Source organism: Labeo rohita, chromosome 20 (genome assembly GCF_022985175.1).
Source record: "Labeo rohita strain BAU-BD-2019 chromosome 20, IGBB_LRoh.1.0, whole genome shotgun sequence".
Lineage (NCBI taxonomy): Eukaryota > Metazoa > Chordata > Actinopteri > Cypriniformes > Cyprinidae > Labeo > Labeo rohita.
The window spans coordinates 23,707,515-23,716,584 of record NC_066888.1 but is presented as its reverse complement, the minus strand read 5'-3'; the positions used below and the strand labels follow the sequence as shown (position 1 = coordinate 23,716,584).

The following is a 9,070-nucleotide window of genomic DNA, read 5'->3' as shown; positions in this document are numbered from 1 at the left end:
ACATATTACTATGATTACTTAGAAAGTGCTTTAATAAAGGATTGACTATCATTGCATACAGTTTAACATCAACATTAAATTGATTCCTGTGGTCCCGTTCAAAAACTGTCAGAACACTTCAGCATCTCCACAAATAATCACTGAAATATATCAAAAGTCATTATATAGTCATTTAAACTGCAATAAATCTGAGGCACAAAATTGTGGTAATGCATTTCTAGGATTAAACAGTGCTGTTACTTAAAAATAAACGTAATGCATTTGTTTATAATAGTTTTTGACACAGTAATGATTAGGATTAGCAATTTATTGTGGTCCAAGGGTTACTTGTACTTCATGGTCATCTCTGTTAAGATGCACGTTTATCTATGCATCTAAACAGTGACTTTCATTAGTCCCGTGCATGTGAATGAAACGATGTAGAAGTGTTTATTTCTTTTTTCTCTTTTCCACAATCTTGACAAAGTTCTGAACATCCTCTGCCAGTAACTGTGGCTCCTCCATAGCAGCAAAATGGCCCCCGCGAGCCATGGGAGTGTAAGTCTTGAGGTTATGGTATTTCTGTGTCACCCACAATTTAGGGGAGTGCATCACCTCATTGGGGAAGGATGCCACAGCTGTTGGAACGTAAACTGGAAGCCTATTGGGTAACAAAAGTGATAGTAAAAATTGAGATTTCAAATAAATGCTGTTTTGAAATTTTCAATTAATCAAATAATCATGAATGAAAATTTACCATGGTTTCCACATAAATATAAAGCATATACAAATGGTTTCAACATTGATAATGGAAATGTTTCTTAAGCACCAAATCTGCATATTAGAATGATTTCTGAAAGATCATGTGACACTGGAGTGAAAAACTGCTGAAAACTCTAAATTTTGCCATCACAGGAATGAGTTTTACAATATTACTGTTTGTACTTCAAATAAATATGGAAGCCTATTCCCGCCACTGAATAAAAACATAAAAAAGGTAATTGGATTTTTTTCTCTCGCAATTCAGACTTTTTTTTTTTCTCAGAATTGCATGATAAAAACTGGTGATTCTGACTTTCTCTCAGAATTATGGGAAACTTGCAATTGCAAATTATAAAGTCAGAATTTTGAGATATAAACTCACAATTCTGAGAAATAAAGTCAGAACTGGATGATATAAACTCGCCATTGCGAGTTATTAAGTCAGAATTGTGAGACATTCTGCAATTCCGAAAATAAAGTTGCAATTCTGAGAAATACAGTCTGAACTGTGAGATATAAACTCACAATCCTGAATTTTTTTCTCAGAATAGGGTTTATAATTTCATATATCAGTCATATTTTCCCCCTCAAAACTAGACTAGACCGCAATTCTGAGAAAAAAAGTCTGAATTGCAAGATATAAACTTGCATTTATGAGAAAAAAAGTCAGAAATGTGAATTTTTATTTAACAATTCTGACCATAACTCGCAGTTGCGAGTTTATATCACGCGATTCTAAGAAAAAGTCAGAATTGCGAGTTTATCTCGCAATTTTGACTTTATAACTCGTAATTGTGAGTTTTTATCTTGCAATTCCGATTTAATAACTTGCATATGAGTTTTTATCTCACAATTCTGAGAAAAAAGTCAGAATAGCGAGTTTTTATGTAACAATTCTGACGGTCAGTCCGTGTCGGCCGCAACACCTCCAGCACTACCACACTGAGCACAGGTGCCCCACAGGGCTGTGTGCTCAGCCCGCTGCTCTTCCAACCACATCATCAAGTTTGCTGATGACACAACGGTGGTAGGTCTCATCAGCAACAACGATGAAACACCCTACAGAGAGGAAGTGGCACAACTGGTTGAATGGTGTGGTGCAAACAACCTGTCCCTCAATGTGAGTAAGACAAAGGAGGTTGTGATGCACTTCAGGAGGAACTCCGTTGACCACCCCCCACTTACCATCGACAGCTCAGCTGTGGAGAGAGACAGCAGCACCAAATTCCTGGGGGTGCACATCACGGAGGATCTCACTTGGACCACCAACACCATGTCACTCTCCAAGAAGGCACAACAGCGCCTACACTTTCTCCGCCGGCTGATAAGGGCAAGTCTCCCTCCACCCATCCTCACCACCTTCTACAGGGGAACCACTGAGAGTGTGCTGACCAGCTGCATCACTGTCTGGTACGGGAACTGCAGTGCTGCTGACCGCAAGACCCTACAACGGACAGTGAACACAGCCGCAAAGATCATCGGTACCCCTCTCCCCTCCCTTCTGGACATTTTCCTTGCACGATGCTCAGGTAAAGCCACCAGTATTGTGAAGGACCCCACCCACGCCTCCCATCATCTCTTCCAGCTCCTGCCATCAGGAAGACGCTACAGGAGCATCAGAGCCCGTTCTGCAAGACTGCTCAACAGCTTTTTCCCCCAGGCTGTGAGAGCCCTCAATTCCAACCACCTCACCCCCCTCTGAAATCCTTATCCACAATGTAAACTGTTGAAAAACTCAAAACACAATTTTTGCAATTCTGAGTGTGCTACACACAGGTGAGTGGGCTGGACAAACCACCTGTAGTAATGCATTCTTTCATCTCTATATGCACCAGACACTTTCCTATAAACACTACATGTACACAGAAAACATTGTGCACCTCTGAGTGTGCTACCTACAGGTGAGTGGGCTAGACAAACCACCTGTAGAAACGCTCTTTTCTCTCTATGCACCAAACACTTTCTTATTAACACTTATTAACATGTTACAGGGACCTAATAAAGACTTAACAAATGTTTACTTGTCAACGCACCACAAATCATTTTGCACTATTTGCTTCTTAATCTTTAAATACCTCTTCTGCACATTATCATGCATAGTTATTATGTAAACTACTTGTATAGTCTGTCTTAGGTTATGTGTATGTATAGTCAATTATTTATAGTATATGTATAGTTACATGTACAGGTTTAAAAAATTGTTTCTACGTCTAGTGTATTTATGTTCATATTTATGTTTATTTATATAGCACCGTGGTCCTGCGAGACACGACATTTCGTTCCACTGTATGTCCACACATGTAGCGGAATGACAGTAAAGCTTGACTTGACTTGATAACTTGCAATTGCGAGTTTATATCACGCAATTCTGAGAAAAAGGTTGCAATATCTTTTTTTTTTTTTAATTCAGTGGCGAAAATGGGCTTCCAGAATTAAATGCATCCTTGGTGAGTATAAGAACTTTAAGCATCGAAAAAAAAAAAAAAAAACAAATTTCTGTGCCAAATTGTTTCCAAATACTTTTGGGAACACAGTATTGATGAGTATTAATGTTAGTGTTAATCAAAGCCTGTAGTTCTCTTACTTTGCATGGGGCTGGTTCAGGCCTTTGCTGAAGTTCTCCTTGTAGAAACGCATGGAGGATATGATGCACCCAGAGGTCCAGTAGATCATCACATTCGTCAGAAGATCCTCAAGAGAAAACTTCCTGTCGGAGAATCAACAGATTATTTACTGTAACTAAACGCACATTTCACCGACCTATAATAAAGCTGAGCTCAAATATGACTACCTCTCCAGCCCACCATCCTCAAGTTTCTTAAACTCAGGATCAGTCCAGGTTGAAAATTTCTCCAAAATGTAGGCAGCCAAACCAACGGGAGAGTCATTCAATCCACGGCCTGTGCAATACAGTCAAGCTTCAAATCAAATTCTGTTGTTCAATAACACCAAATACATAATCCAATGGACCAACGTCACAATAGATGCCAATCTGTCTGTTTAAAGTTGCGCTTACCTGCAGTGTCGGGTTTAGTTGACTGTATATGCATGTATCCAGACTCCCTTATTGAGTCTATTACAAGCTTTTCCATAGTTGGGAAAAGGCGTTTTACATCATGTTCAGTGAATCCGAAGAGTTTGGGGAATCGGCGACCAAAAAATATAGACAACATCATGCGAAGACCCGCTTGTCCCGGGGGAGCAAAGTTAATGTGGAGGCCTTTCACAGCACTGAGGAGAACAATGATGAATAACAAAAGTCAATTTTTAAATCTTTTAAAGTACTTGAAATCGGATTATTAGGGGTTCAAGTGTGCAGCGCTGAAACCCTATTGTAATTGCTAGAATGGTCACGGATTAGCGATCTCCACATAAAACTAATCGTGCAGACCAAACCGTAAATTGTAGAGACTTGAAACTTGGAGGGATGGTAGTACTCACACCGCCAACAATGTCACCAAGGCCTGCCCCAGTCGGCCCTATGGGGGCGCTACAGCGATCAAAAGTACTAAATCACTCATAACTTCTTCAGATTTGATCGTGAGCCTGGCAAAATTTTTGGGTATTTCACATTTTTTGAAAAACCTACTTTTGCAAACTAGTCCTAGGTTTTTCACTCTCGAAACCAAACCAGTGCAGAAAGATTCTCTGGAGAGTGAATATCAATAATTATCAAAAAAAAGTTGAACTTTCGACTCGCTGTCGCAAAGGGGCGCCAAAATGTTTGAAAGGGGCAGGATCACTTTTACTAAAATGCCTATAACTCCTGAACAAAATGAGATATCTCCACCAAACTCTGAACACTTATGCAAGTGCTCTGAAGTCACAGGGAAAAAAATCACGGAGCTTGGCCACTTGGTGGCGCTATAAGAGGGGGGAAAAAAACATAAAAATGGCTACAACTGCGCAACCATTGTCCTATCAACATGAAAACCGGTCTGCACGGTCTTGGTCTGAAGTGCCACAAGTGTCTACAAGGATATTTGCGTATCTCAAAAAATATGGCCACCATTGGCAGATGAAGTTTGAGCACTCATTAGACAAGGCTAATGGATGCCGATCAGAACGAAACTCGGTTGGCCTGTTTGACTCAAGGCCCCAAAGGTCTGAAAGAAATTTGAAAGAAATCAGCCACATTTTTCAAGGGCGTAAACGATTGTACATCGTGTGGTTTTTCGCACATACGCACGATATTCATATCATACGATAGAACTCCTCATTCTGGTCAACTTTGCCTTCATAACCACTGCTGTCAATCAAGTCGTTTGTTGAATGATTAAGAAGGTGTAAAAAAATAATAATAATACTTTTGCGAACTAGTCCTAGGTTTTTTGCTCAATCTGGAAATAAATCACTGCAGTACAATTCTCTGGTCTCTCTAGGCCAATAATTGTCAAAAATATTAAAATTTACCTTTTGGGAAGCTATAACGGGGTTGTTTAGAAAAGGGGCCTGGCCAAATTTACCCAAAATCCTATAAAGCCTAAAGGAAAACTCAAAACTTCACGAAACCTGCTGAGAACATGCAACATTTGATTCTAAACAAGCATGCCAAGTTTTAAGAGGATTGGACCACAGCTGGCGCTACAACAGTCATAACCATTAAAAAACATAATATTTCTATGGCAAATTACCAAGCTCATTGATTTAGGTGGTTACAGGCTTGCTAAAAAAATGTCTTTTATCATATGTGATTAAATGCTTTAAAGCACTTGAACCCTGGTATTCACTGCTTGCAGCTATATTTTCAGATTTTTTTTTTAAACATACAATGCCATTTTGCTTCAAATTGAATGCATCTAACGTTGTAATTAATTCCCAGCTTGTAAATATTAACTTCCCAGGGGGACTTGTTGGAAATATTTTGGATAAAGTGGGGCCTTGAAATCACAAAAGTCAAGAACCACTACTTATATACATACTTGGGGTCCAGCTGGGCCATATTAGTGGAAATAAGTGAGCCCCAGTCTCCTCCCTGAACATAGTACTGGTTGAAACCAAGTCTCTTCATCAGTTTATTGAATATGTGTGCTGCACATACACCATCAAAACCTGTGCAAAACACATTTTTATCATTACAAAAATGCAAAACATGGAATATATTTCATTGATTAATCTGCATGTGTACATTGTTTGCCCTTTACCTTTCTTATGTGGGGCCTCTGAGAAACCATAACCAGGTATTGAGGGACAAATGACTTCAAAGGTTATGTCATCAGGATTGGATGGTTCCGTAAGCAGTGGGATGATGCCATAAAACTCATAGAAGGAGCCTGGCCATCCATGTATCATCATCAGAGGCAGAGCACGGGTTCCCTCAGCCAGGTTTTTTGGTTTCACATGAACATAGTGAATATCAATACCTTTTGTTATAGAGGACAACACAACACAGAACAAAAATGAAATCAGTTGTGAACTACTATAATATATATGCAAAAAATATAAGCATCTTTACAATTCTTAAAGGAATAGCTCACCCAAAAATAAAAAAATGCTTATGCACCCTTAGGCCATCCAAAATAAAGATGAGTTTGTTACTTCATCAGATCAGATTTGAAGAAATTTAGCATTACATCATTTGCTCACTAATGTAACCTCTGCAGTGAATGGGTGCCGTCAGAATGAGAATTCACACAGCTGATAAAAACATCACAATAATCCACAAAATGATCAATTAATGTCTTGAATCAAAAAGCAAATTCATCATGTTTTTAATTTCAAACTACTGCTTCTGTCTAAAATATGAGCGATCTATCGATAATACTGCTTTCACCTGAAAAGCTGTTTAGTCTGAATCAGGAGAGAAATATCCACAGATCAAGCACTGCTTTCTGCTTTGTACGTGTTTCGCTTGATCTTACATTTATTAATTGTTTTGTATGAGTATTTTGTTTTGTGGGCAACTTAATGTGCTTTCGTCTTGACTAGGTCTCCCTGGAAGAAGAGACTGCGAAGTCTCAATGGGATTTTTCCTGGCTAAATAAAGGAAAAATAAAGAAAATAAATAAATGAACAGTCCAAAACAGTTTTAAACAAATATGTTGGTTAATTTTGATGAATGGGAGGGACTGTATCACTGAAGGAAGCATTATTATTGATTATGAACTGGTATTTTGGAATTGGACTGGGATTATGGATGGTTTAAAGTTATTAAAAATAATAATAATAACAATAAATAAAAAACTTAATTATGGATTTGTTTCTCACAACCACAGCTTTTCACTTCACAAGATAATAATTGACAGACTGGAGTCATGTGGATTACTTGAGGATTACTGTGATGTTTTTATCAGCTTTCATTCTGACGGCACCCATTCACTGCAGATGATCAATTTATAAACAAGTGATGTAATGCTGCATATCCCCAAAACTTTTCAAATGAAGAAACAAACTCATCTACATCTTAGATGGCCTGAGGATGAGTCAGTTTTCAGCTAATTTTTATTTTTGGGTGAACTATTCCTTTAAGTTACGTTTACTAATGCTCTGCAAAAATTTGCATAAGCTACATGAAATCTGCATTAAATTTTGTAAATATTTTTTGTTTTTCATGCAGAATTTTTGCTGAAATTTACCTAATGTGCCTGCACTTTTACTATACCTGTACTAGTCAGGACTCACCTTCGATTTTTGTTTTGAAATGAGGATATCTGTTCAGTTTATCCACTTGTTTCTGCCAGTTAAAAGCATTCCTCCAATAAGACACAACCTTCTCAAGGTATTTGGAGTTGAAGCCATAGTTAAACTGACTGTCTTCAAGAGAAGGAAAGGAGCGGGTCTGATCTAGCCTGCGGTGCAGATCCTAAGGAATATAAAGGAGCTTTTGCTAAAGACAAAAAGTATTTCCACTGAAATAACTGTAAAATGCTATTCTGATGATGACATCAGGACTTACCTCAATCTCTTTTGGAGTTGTTTCAACTTTAAAAGGGCGGATACTGTCATCCTCAGGTCCTTGGGGACAAGCTCCCACACCCCACCATCCATCCTGAGTTTTCAGGACACTCTTTTTCTTCTTCAGAAATACCAGGGCTACCACCGCTCCAAGCCCCATTGCAACTGCCAACTCTGTGTACATGGTTTAGGGCCCTGGAATGAAGCAAATAACATTTTTATCTCCTTGGAGTAAGCTAAAGTGTCTTTCTTAAGGGATAAATGGTGACAGTTTACGGATTGCAGAGTTTGAACCTGCAACCTTTCATACAACCACTAGGCAACGTGATTTTAATGCATGCAAGAAAATGGAGCAAAGGTTTATTGTTGCACAACATTCCCAACACTGGGATTAGAATGGACAAAGCTCTGTGGTTACAACATTTGGGGCACAATGCACGACAAAGCTCTTCTCTGTCTAACTCATAATGCACACCAAATTCAGGAATGTCAGACTGTGGGCTGTTCTTCTAATTAGGAATTGTTCACAAAATATCAAAGACATAACCTCATTTGACATATTAATTTTCCTGCACAAACAAATTATATAAACACTATCTGAATAATACATTTGTTTAATTTAATAAGAGGCTAAATAATTTTAGTGGAATTCCAGTAATAGACAGTAAACAACATTTTCAGTTGAAAGAAAAAAAAAACGATGAGCCTCCAAGTTGCTAACATAACCTGCACAGAAGTGTCTTTTTAATTGCATTTACCTTAATACATAAACTTATTACTGAACGAATAAGTGGTTGCATAACCAGTGATTTGATAGTCATAATTGCATATGTATACATCGAGCCATAGAAACACGCGGACAGATTGATATGCTGATGCTTTAGACTAATATTGACTGACAATCTAGCTAATTTTTGCAAAAACGTCATGATTACTAACGCCGAAAATGAAGCACACTCACCTCAAAAAGTAGCAAAGTAATGCTGCGATCGTTTAGCACTAAGACGCAGTAATATAAACCCAGTGCACCATGGGAAATGTAGTCACATTGTGGTCACAACGTTGACAGGCGCTGTGCACGCTCCCTTTCACTCTAGAAAACATTTACATTTCTGTAACTGTTACATAAAATTAGTTTACTTTTTCAGATAAAAGTTGTGGTTTTTACTCTAGTACAAAATAAAAAAAAAAAACACCAAACAAACGCTGCATTGCGGTTGTAGTTTGGTAATAACCGTTCGCAATAAAAACGTTCTAGAAATCAAAGGTTAGGTAATAACGTTTTGCTACAAAAACGTTCTAGAAATCAAAAGATTACAATTGGAACCAAAATGAAACTTTGGTTTCATACTCGGTTTCCTGAGGTAAAACACTACACTTTTCACTACAATTTAAACCAGTTACTTTATTAAACTAACATTTTGGTGTCATTATA

The 9,070-nt window shown here is 38.0% G+C and overlaps 1 protein-coding gene across 1 annotated transcript; it reads right to left on the bottom strand.

The window, feature by feature from the left end:
- Positions 1-14: 14 nt before the first annotated feature.
- On the bottom strand, positions 15-8,737 carry ephx1 (epoxide hydrolase 1, microsomal (xenobiotic)). Its single transcript, XM_051138348.1, has 9 exons — positions 8,597-8,737; positions 7,637-7,830; positions 7,363-7,543; positions 5,886-6,104; positions 5,664-5,793; positions 3,758-3,972; positions 3,533-3,641; positions 3,326-3,448; positions 15-640 (listed from the first exon to the last, which is right to left on the bottom strand). The coding sequence occupies exons 2-9, from the start codon at positions 7,817-7,819 to the stop codon at positions 430-432; spliced, it is 1,371 nt and encodes a 456-aa protein (XP_050994305.1). The 5' UTR covers positions 7,820-7,830; positions 8,597-8,737; the 3' UTR covers positions 15-429.
- Positions 8,738-9,070: the final 333 nt, after the last annotated feature.